We start from the raw sequence: 10,255 nt of genomic DNA, 5'->3' as shown, positions 1-10,255 counted from the left end.
GCGGGTCTTTGCGCTTCCTGCGGTTCCCCGCGGCGTGGTGGCTTCGTGGGGGGTTGTCCGTCCTCAGTCCACCAAGACTCCATGGCCAACCGAGGCCCCGTGGCCCCTCTAGACCTGAAGGTCCACCAAGACTCCATGGCCAACCGAGGCCCCGTGGCCCCTCTAGACCCGAAGGTCCACCAAGGCCCGGTGTCCAACCGAGACTCCACAGCCCATCATCTAGAGACCAAGTCCCACCGAGACTTCGCGGCCAACTGGGCCACCCCGTCCCTTCTGTGTCCCCGTGTCCCCTCGGGCGCCCACCTGGGCTTGGTGCTGTTGACCTTGGGGTCCCTCCTGCTGCCGGGGACCTCGGGGGTGGCCCTGGAGTTCGGGGGCGCCCCGGGCCAATGGGCGCGTTACGGCCGTTGGGCGCCGGGGGCCGGTGGCCAACTGAGCTTCAGCTTGAAGACCAACATCTCCCGGGCTTTGCTGCTCTACCTGGACGACGGCGGCAACTGTGACTTCCTGGAGCTGCTGGTGGCCGAGGGGCGTCTCCGCCTCCGCTTCGCCATCGCCTGCGCCGACCCCGCCACCGTCCAACCGCCCCCCGCCGTCAACGACGGCCGCTGGCACATGGTCCTCCTCACCCGCAACGCCCGCGAGACCGCCCTGGCCGTGGACGGGGAGACGCGGGCGGCCACCGTCCGCTCCAAGCGGGCCGAGATGGCGGTGGCCAGCGACCTCTTCGTCGGGGGCATCCCCCCGGACGTCCGCCTCTCCGCCCTCACCCTCAGCACCGTCAAGTACGAGGCGCCCTTCCAAGGGTGGTTGGCCAACCTCAAGGTGGGGGAGGCCCCGGCCGCTCTCCTGGGGTCCCAGGGGGTGCGGGGCGAGGGGGAGGAGCGTTGCGCCCGTCACCCCCCCTGCGCCCACGGGGGGCGCTGCACCCTGCGCCGGGGGGAGCCCCGCTGCGACTGCGCCGGCACCGGCTACCGCGGGCCCTTCTGCGCCGAAGGTGAGTGGGGTGGGGTGGGGTGGGGACAGGGGGCGGGTTTGGGGGTGAAGGGGGTGGGGGACGCGACGTCACGGCGGGTCTTTGCGCTTCCTGCGGTTCCCCGCGGCGTGGTGGCTTCGTGGGGGGTTGTCCGTCCTCATGTCTCCTTGGGTTCTTGTGTTTCCACGTGTCTTGGTGGCCTCTCAACGTTGGGCGTCTTCATGGCGTTGCTCGTCCTCGTGTCTTTGGGTTCTTGTCATTTTGGTCTTCCATGTCTTCATGGCGTTGGGCGTCTTCATGACATTGCTCGTCCTCCTGGCATTGGGTTCTTGAGTTTCTCCATGTCTTCATGTCCTCGTGGCGTTGGGCATCTTCATGGCATTGCTCATCCTTGTGTCTCCTTGGGTTCTTGTGTTTCCACGTGTCTTGGTGGCCTCTCAACGTTGGGCGTCTTCATGGTGTTGCTCATTCTTGCGTCTCCTTGGGTTCTTGTGTTTCTCCATGTCTTCATGTCCTCATGGCGTTGGGCGTCTTCATGGTGTTGCTCGTCCTCGTGTCTTTAGGTTCTTGTGTTTCTCCTTGGCATTGGGCATTTTGGTCTTCCCATCCTCGTGGCGTTGGGCGTCTTCATGACATTGCGCATCCTCGTGTCTCTTTGGGTTCTTGAGTTTCCACATGTCTTTGTGGCCTCTCAATGTTGAGTGTCTTCATGGTGTTGCTCGTCCTCGTGTCTTTGGGTTCTTCTGTTTCTCCGTGTCTTCATGTCCTTGTGGCATTGGGCGTCTTCATGACATTGCACGTCCTCATGGCATTGGGTTCTTGAGTTTCTCCATGTCTTCGTGTCCTTGTGGTGTTGGGCATCTTCATGGCGTTGCCCGTCCTCGTGTCTCCTTGGGTTCTTGTGTTTCCACGTGTCTTGGTGGCCTCTCAACGTTGGGCGTCTTCATGGTGTTGCTCATTCTTGCGTCTCCTTGGGTTCTTGTGTTTCTCCATGTCTTCATGTCCTCATGGCGTTGGGCGTCTTCATGGTGTTGCTCGTCCTCGTGTCTTTAGGTTCTTGTGTTTCTCCTTGGCATTGGGCATTTTGGTCTTCCCATCCTCGTGGCGTTGGGCGTCTTCATGACATTGCGCATCCTCGTGTCTCTTTGGGTTCTTGAGTTTCCACATGTCTTTGTGGCCTCTCAATGTTGAGTGTCTTCATGGTGTTGCTCGTCCTCGTGTCTTTGGGTTCTTCTGTTTCTCCGTGTCTTCATGTCCTTGTGGCATTGGGCGTCTTCATGACATTGCACGTCCTCATGGCATTGGGTTCTTGAGTTTCTCCATGTCTTCGTGTCCTTGTGGTGTTGGGCATCTTCATGGCGTTGCCCGTCCTCGCGTCTCCTTGGGTTCTTGTGTTTCCACGTGTCTTGGTGGCCTCTCAACGTTGGGCGTCTTCATGGCGTTGCTCGTCCTCGCGTCTCCTTGGGTTATTGTGTTTCTCCATGTCTTCATGTCCTTGTGGTGTTGGGCATCTTCATGGCGTTGCTCGTCCTCGTGTCTTTGGGTTCTTGTGTTTCTCCATGGCATTGGGCATTTTGGTCTTCCATGTCTTCATGGCATTGGGTGTCTTCATGACATTGCACGTCCTCATGGCATTGGGTTCTTGAGTTTCTCTGTGTCTTAATGTCCTCGTGGCGTTGGGCGTCTTCATGACATTGCCCGTCCTCGTGTCTCCTTGGGTTCTTGTGTTTCCACGTGTCTTGGTGGCCTCTCAACGTTGGGCGTCTTCATGGTGTTGCTCGTCCTCCCGTCTTTGGGTTCTCGTGTTTCTCCATGTCTTCATGTCCTCGTGGTGTTGGGCGTCCTCATGACATTGCACGTCCTCGTGTCTTTGGGTTCTTGAGTTTCTCCGTGTCTTCATGTCCTTGTGGCGTTGGGCATCTTCATGGTGTTGGACACCCTTGTGGCATTGGGCGTCCTTGTGTCTTTGGGTTCTTGAGTTTCTCCGTGTCTCCGTGGCCTCTCACCATTGGGTGCCCTCATGGCATTGGGCATCTTCATGGTGTTCCACGTCCTCGTGTCTTTGGGTTCTTGTGTTTCTCCGTGTCTTTGTGGCCTCTCACCATTGGGCGTCTTCATGGTGTTGCTTCTCCATGTCTTCGTGTCTTCATGGCGTTGCACGTCCTCGTGTCTTTGCATCCTGGGTTTCTCCGTGGCTTCATGGTGTTGGGCGTCTTCATGACGTTGCACGTCCTCGTGTCTTTGAGTTCTTGAGTTTCTTCGTGTCTTCACGTCCTTGTGGCGTTGGGCGTCTTCACGGTGTTGCACGTCCTTGTGCTTCTCCATCCCTTGGTGTCCTCATGGTGCTGCACGTCCTCGTGTCCTGGTGTCCTTGCGCTTCTCCGTGTCTCCACATCTTCCCAGCCCCGCACACCTTCACATTTCTCCATATCCTCGTGTCTTCACAAGGCCTCGTGCGTCACCACGGCCACACGCTTGTGCTCCTCTGTGTCCCAGTGTCCTCCTGGTGTCGCACGTCGTCGTGTTCCTCCACCTCTTGGTGTCCCCACGGTGTTGCACGTCCCCATGTCTCAGTGTCCTCGTGTCCCTCCGCACCCTTTGCACGTCCTCGTGCGGCGTGGGGGGGGTGAGACGGGGGGGTTGGGTCCCCCCAGCCCCACACCAGGGTTCACCAGGGTTTACTTGTGCAATTGCACATCCCGATGCCTTTGCACGCCCTTACGCCATTGCGTGTCCCAGTGTTCCCACCCATCCCCGTGTCCCTGCACATCCTCGTGCAATTGCACGTCCCAGGGCCCCCGCCCATCCCTGTGCCCTTGCACACTAGTGTGACCTTGCACATCCCTGTGTGTCCTGGTGCCCTTGCCTGCCCTTGTGCTCTTAAACACCCTCGTGTCCTTGCGCATCCTCGTGTAATTGCACGTCCCTGTGCCCCTGCCCACGCACACCCCTGTGCCCTTGCACACCCTTGTGCAATCACAGGCCCCTGTGCCCCTGACCATCCCCCTACGCTTGCACGCCCTCGTGCAACCGCGTTTCCCAGTGGCCCTGCATGCCCCCATGCCCTTGCACGCCCTTGTACAATCACACGTCCCCGTGCCCCGCCTGCCCCTGCCCATCCCCACTCCTTTGCACGCCCTCACGCGCTTGTGTCTCCCCCTGCCCTTGCACGCCCCTGTGTCCTTGCACGTCCCCTCTGCCCACCCCCACCCCCTGCTGCCCTTGCACGCCCTCGTGCGAGGCCCGGGTGCCCCCAGGGGTGGGGGAAACGCTTGTGTGTGTGTGTGCCCCAGACGCCGGTTGGTCTTCCCATCCTCGTGGCGTTGGGCGTCTTCATGACATTGCGCATCCTCGTGTCTCTTTGGGTTCTTGAGTTTCCACATGTCTTTGTGGCCTCTCAATGTTGAGTGTCTTCATGGTGTTGCTCGTCCTCGTGTCTTTGGGTTCTTCTGTTTCTCCGTGTCTTCATGTCCTTGTGGCATTGGGCGTCTTCATGACATTGCACGTCCTCATGGCATTGGGTTCTTGAGTTTCTCCATGTCTTCGTGTCCTTGTGGTGTTGGGCATCTTCATGGCGTTGCCCGTCCTCGCGTCTCCTTGGGTTCTTGTGTTTCCACGTGTCTTGGTGGCCTCTCAACGTTGGGCGTCTTCATGGCGTTGCTCGTCCTCGCGTCTCCTTGGGTTATTGTGTTTCTCCATGTCTTCATGTCCTTGTGGTGTTGGGCATCTTCATGGCGTTGCTCGTCCTCGTGTCTTTGGGTTCTTGTCATTTTGGTCTTCCATGTCTTCATGGCGTTGGGCGTCTTCATGACATTGCTCGTCCTCCTGGCATTGGGTTCTTGAGTTTCTCCATGTCTTCATGTCCTCGTGGCGTTGGGCATCTTCATGGCATTGCTCATCCTTGTGTCTCCTTGGGTTCTTGTGTTTCCACGTGTCTTGGTGGCCTCTCAACGTTGGGCGTCTTCATGGTGTTGCTCGTCCTCCCGTCTTTGGGTTCTCGTGTTTCTCCATGTCTTCATGTCCTCGTGGCGTTAGGGGGGGGAGGGGTCAACTGGGGAAGGTTGGGAGCACTGGGGAGTCCAACTTGGGGGTGGTGGACCTTGGTTGGCTTCCCAACTGGGAGTGTTGGGTGCCTCCGTTGACTGGGGTTGATGGACACATTGATCATCTACCCAACTGGGGAGGGTTGGGAGCACTGGGGAGTCCAACTTGGGGGTGGTGGACCTTGGTTGGCTTCCCAACTGGGAGTGTTGGGTGCCTCCGTTGACTGGGGTTGATGGACACATTGATCATCTACCCAACTGGGGAGGGTTGGGAGCACTGGGGAGTCCAACTTGGGGGTGGTGGACCTTGGTTGGCTTCCCAACTGGGAGCATTGGGTGCTTCGATCAACCTTGGGGTGATGGACGTCTTGGTTATCTACCCAACTGGGAGCATTGGGTGCCTCGGTCAACTGGGGTCGATGGACACATTGATCATCTACCCAACTGGGGAGGGTTGGGAGCACTGGGGAGTCCAACTTGGGGGTGGTGGACCTTGGTTGGCTTCCCAACTGGGAGCATTGGGTGCCTCGGTCAACTGGGGTCGATGGACACATTGATCATCTACCCAACTGGGGAGGGTTGGGAGCACTGGGGAGTCCAACTTGGGGGTGGTGGACCTTGGTTGGCTTCCCAACTGGGAGCATTGGGTGCTTCGGTCAACTTTGGGTTGATGGACGACTTGGTCATCTACCCAACTGGGCACAACGGGAGCACTGGTCAACCCAACCAGTGTGGTGGAAAGTTGGTCATCTACCCAACTGGGAGCACTGGTCAGCCCAACTTGAGGGTGGTGGACCTTGGTTGGCTTCTCAACTGGGAGCACTGGGCGCCTCGGTCAACTGGGGTTGATGGACACATTGATCATCTACCCAACTGGGAGCACTGGGAAGTCCAACTTGGGGGTGGTGGACCTTGGTTGGCTTCCCAACTGGGAGCACTGGGCAGCCCAACCTGGGGGTGGTGGACCTTGGTCGGCTTCCCAACTGGGAGCACTGGTCCGCCCAACTGGGGTGGTAGACCTTGGGCATCTTCCCAACTGGGAGCATTGGACGCCTCAGTCAACTGGGGCTGATGGACACATTGATCATCTCCTCAACTGGGAGCACTGGGCAGCCCAACGGGGGTGGTGGACCTTGGTCGGCTTCTCAACTGGGAGCACTGGGCGCCTTGGTCTTCTGGGGTTGATGGACGACTTGGTCAGCTCCCAACTGGGCACAATGGGAGCACTGGTCAGCCCAACCAGGGTGGTGGAACGCGGGTGCCCCCAGGGGTGGGGGAAACGCTTGTGTGTGTGTGTGCCCCAGACGCCGGGGTCCCTCGTGCGTGACACACACACACACACGCGCGTGTGCACACCCCCCACACGTCCCCGGGTGACAACCGCCGGCGTCGCCGCGGCGACAGCATCCTCCCGGGCCCGTTGCCGGGGCGACGGTTGCCACGGCGACGCCGGGGATGGGTTGCCATGGGGATGAGGGGATGGGTTGCCACGGAGATGCTGGGGATGGGTTGCCATGGGGATGCTGGGATGGTTGCCATGGCGATGGTTGCTGGGATGGTTGCCATGGCAACGCCGGGGCGGTGGACCCCCCCGTTGCCACGGAGACGGCGGCGGTTGCCGGGGCGCGGCGCCGCCGGGATGTTTTTCCAGCGTCCTTGAGGGGGGACGGGGGGGAATCGCGGGGCGCCCCGTGGGGTGGGGGGTCCTCTGGGTGTGTGGGGTGACCTGTGGGGTGCAGGGTCCCTGTGGGGTCCCTATGGGGTCTCTATGGGGCACCCCATAGGATATAGGGTCTCTATAGGGTCCCTATGGGGTGCTATGGGGCACATGATGGGGTGAAGGGTCCCTGTGGGGTCTCTATGGGGTGCCCCACGGGGTGCACAGTCCCTGTGGGGGTCCCTATGGGGTGCTATGGGATACAGGGTCCCTATGGGGTCTCTATGGGGTGCCCATGGGGTGCAGGGTCCCTGTTGGGTCCTTATGGGGTGCCCTATGGGGTGCCCCATGGGATAAAGGGTCCCTGTGGGGTTTCTATGGGGTGCAGGGTCTCTATGGGGTGCTATGGGGCACCCCATAGGATACAGGGTCTCTATGGGATCCCTATGGGGTGCTATGGGGCACCTGATGGGGTGCAGGGTCTCTATGGGGTGCTATGGGGAACTGCATGGGGTGCAGAGTCCCTGTTGTCTACCTATGGGGTGCTATGGGGTGCCCCATGGTATAAAAGGTCTCTGTGGGGTCCCTATGGGGTGCTATGGGGCACCTCATGGGGTGCAAGGTCTCTATGGGGTGCTATGGGGTGCCCCATGGGGTGCAGGGTTCCTGTGGGGTCCCTATGGGGTGCCCCATGGGGTGCAGGGTCTCTATGGGGTGCTATGGGGTGCTATGGGGCACCCCATGGGATAAAGGGTCCCTGTGGGGTTGATGGACACATTGATCATCTACCCAACTGGGGAGGGTTGGGAGCACTGGGGAGTCCAACTTGGGGGTGGTGGACCTTGGTTGGCTTCCCAACTGGGAGCATTGGGTGCTTCGGTCAACTTTGGGTTGATGGACGACTTGGTCATCTACCCAACTGGGCACAACGGGAGCACTGGTCAACCCAACCAGTGTGGTGGAAAGTTGGTCATCTACCCAACTGGGAGCACTGGTCAGCCCAACTTGAGGGTGGTGGACCTTGGTTGGCTTCTCAACTGGGAGCACTGGGCGCCTCGGTCAACTGGGGTTGATGGACACATTGATCATCTACCCAACTGGGAGCACTGGGAAGTCCAACTTGGGGGTGGTGGACCTTGGTTGGCTTCCCAACTGGGAGCACTGGGCAGCCCAACCTGGGGGTGGTGGACCTTGGTCGGCTTCCCAACTGGGAGCACTGGTCCGCCCAACTGGGGTGGTAGACCTTGGGCATCTTCCCAACTGGGAGCATTGGACGCCTCAGTCAACTGGGGCTGATGGACACATTGATCATCTCCTCAACTGGGAGCACTGGGCAGCCCAACGGGGGTGGTGGACCTTGGTCGGCTTCTCAACTGGGAGCACTGGGCGCCTTGGTCTTCTGGGGTTGATGGACGACTTGGTCAGCTCCCAACTGGGCACAATGGGAGCACTGGTCAGCCCAACCAGGGTGGTGGAACGTTGGTCATCTACCCAACTGGGAGCACTGGTCAGCCCAACTGAGGCTGATGGACACTTTGGTCAGCTTCCGTGCTATGGGGCACCCCATAGGATACAGGGTTTCTATGGGGTCTCTATGGGGCGCCCCATGGGGTGCCAGGTCCCCTGTGGGGTCCTTTTGGGGCGTGCAAGCACACGGGCACATCACCGGGTGTGCAAATCGCACCAGGACGTGCAAAACAACCCCCTCTGGGAGCACTGGGCAGCCCAACGGGGGTGGTGGACCTTGGTCGGCTTCTCAACTGGGAGCACTGGGCGCCTTGGTCTTCTGGGGTTGATGGACGACTTGGTCAGCTCCCAACTGGGCACAATGGGAGCACTGGTCAGCCCAACCAGGGTGGTGGAACGTTGGTCATCTACCCAACTGGGAGCACTGGTCAGCCCAACTGAGGCTGATGGACACTTTGGTCAGCTTCCCAACTGGGAGCACTGGGCGCCTCGGTCAACTGGGGGGTGATGGACACCAGGGGGTTGCACCCCAACTGGGAGCACTGGGAGCACTGGGAGCCTTGGTCAACTCCCCAACTGAGGGCCATGGACACCTTGGTCAACCACCAAACTGGAAGAACTGGAAAACACTGGGCACCTTGGCTGGGTCCCCAACTGGGGGGGCAGCCGAACTGGGGGTGATGGACACCAGGGGCTGCTCCCAAACTGGGAGCACTGGGTGCTGGGGTCAACAACCCAACTGGGAGCACTGCATTCCGTGGTCCATTCCCCAACTGGGAGCACTGGGTGCTGGGGTCAACAACCCAACTGGGAGCACTGCATTCCGTGGTCCATTCCCCAACTGGGAGCACTGGGTGCTGGGGTCAACAACCCAACTGGGAGCACTGCATTCCGTGGTCCATTCCCCAACTGGGAGCACTGGGTGCTGGGGTCAACAACCCAACTGGGAGCACTGCATTCCGTGGTCCATTCCCCAACTGGGAGCACTGGGTGCTGGGGTCAACAACCCAACTGGGAGCACTGCATTCCGTGGTCCATTCCCCAACTGGGAGCACTGGGTGCTGGGGTCAACAACCCAACTGGGAGCACTGGGTGCGGGGTCTGCACCCCAACTGGGAGCACTGGGTTCCGTGGTCCATTCCCCAACTGGGAGCACTGGGTGCTGGGGTCAACAACCCAACTGGGAGCACTGGTTTAGTGGTCCATTCCCCAACTGGGAGCACTGGTTCCATGGTCCATTCCTCAACTGGGACCACTGGGTTTTGGGGTCAACAACCCAACTGGGAGCACTGTTTTCGATTCTTTTGTGAATTCGTCACTTTTTGTTCTCTTTGATTTTTTTTTTATTATCTGTTCTTTTAAAAATTCGTTTATTATTATTATTATTATTATTATTATTATTATATTTTGGCGGTTTTAAATCATTTTGCTTTTTTTGTTATTGCTTTTCCCTTTTTTATTATTTTCCCTTTTTTATTATATTTTCCCCTTCTTATTATTTTCCCCTCTTTATTATTTTCCCCTTTTAATTACTTTCCCCTTTTTATTACTTTTCCCTTTTTAACCACTTTATTACCCATTTATTTTCCTTCCTTTCCCATCCTTTAATTCTTTTAATTTTATTTTTTTCTTTCTACTTTTTTCTATTTTCTGATCCTTTTCCTTTCGTCTTTTTTTCGCTTTTCCCCCTTTTTAATTATTTTCCCTTTTTTAATTATTTTTTTTTTTCTCTTCTGGGGCTCTTTTCTTTTCTTTTCTTTTCTTTTCTTTTCTTTTCTTTTCTTTTCTTTTCTTTTCTTTTCTTTTCTTTTCTTTTCTTTTCTTTTCTTTTCTTTTCTTTTCTTTTCTTCACCTGACAGTAGCTGGTTTGGTCTTTTTTCAGATGTTCTGGCTGAGTGGTGTTCTTGTGGAAAAGAAACCTCAGTTATCATAATGTCACACTGGATAAAATGCAGAAAAAAAAGCACAAGCTTGAAAATTCCTGGGAGTGTACCCAAGGCAGTATCTAAATATCTGAGCATTTTTTATGGACTTGATGGTAACATTTGACACAGTGAGCCAACCTGGATTTCAGAGCATCATGCTAAGACTTTCCTAGGCAATAATATTTTG

General features: G+C 57.5%; 1 protein-coding gene across 1 annotated transcript in view; it reads left to right on the top strand.

Annotated features, from left to right (window-relative positions):
* LOC106900781 (neurexin-2-like) overlaps nt 1-10,255 on the top strand; it is a 29,144-nt gene that overhangs the window by 2,572 nt on the left and 16,317 nt on the right. The window contains exon 3 of the mRNA XM_014962917.1: nt 77-997. Coding sequence (XP_014818403.1) covers nt 77-997 — 921 coding nt within the window. The remainder of the gene's footprint in view (nt 1-76; nt 998-10,255) is intronic.

Source organism: Calidris pugnax, unplaced genomic scaffold (genome assembly GCF_001431845.1).
Source record: "Calidris pugnax isolate Ruff unplaced genomic scaffold, ASM143184v1 scaffold880, whole genome shotgun sequence".
Classification (NCBI taxonomy): domain Eukaryota; kingdom Metazoa; phylum Chordata; class Aves; order Charadriiformes; family Scolopacidae; genus Calidris; species Calidris pugnax.
This window is presented reverse-complemented; position numbering and strand designations above follow the sequence as displayed.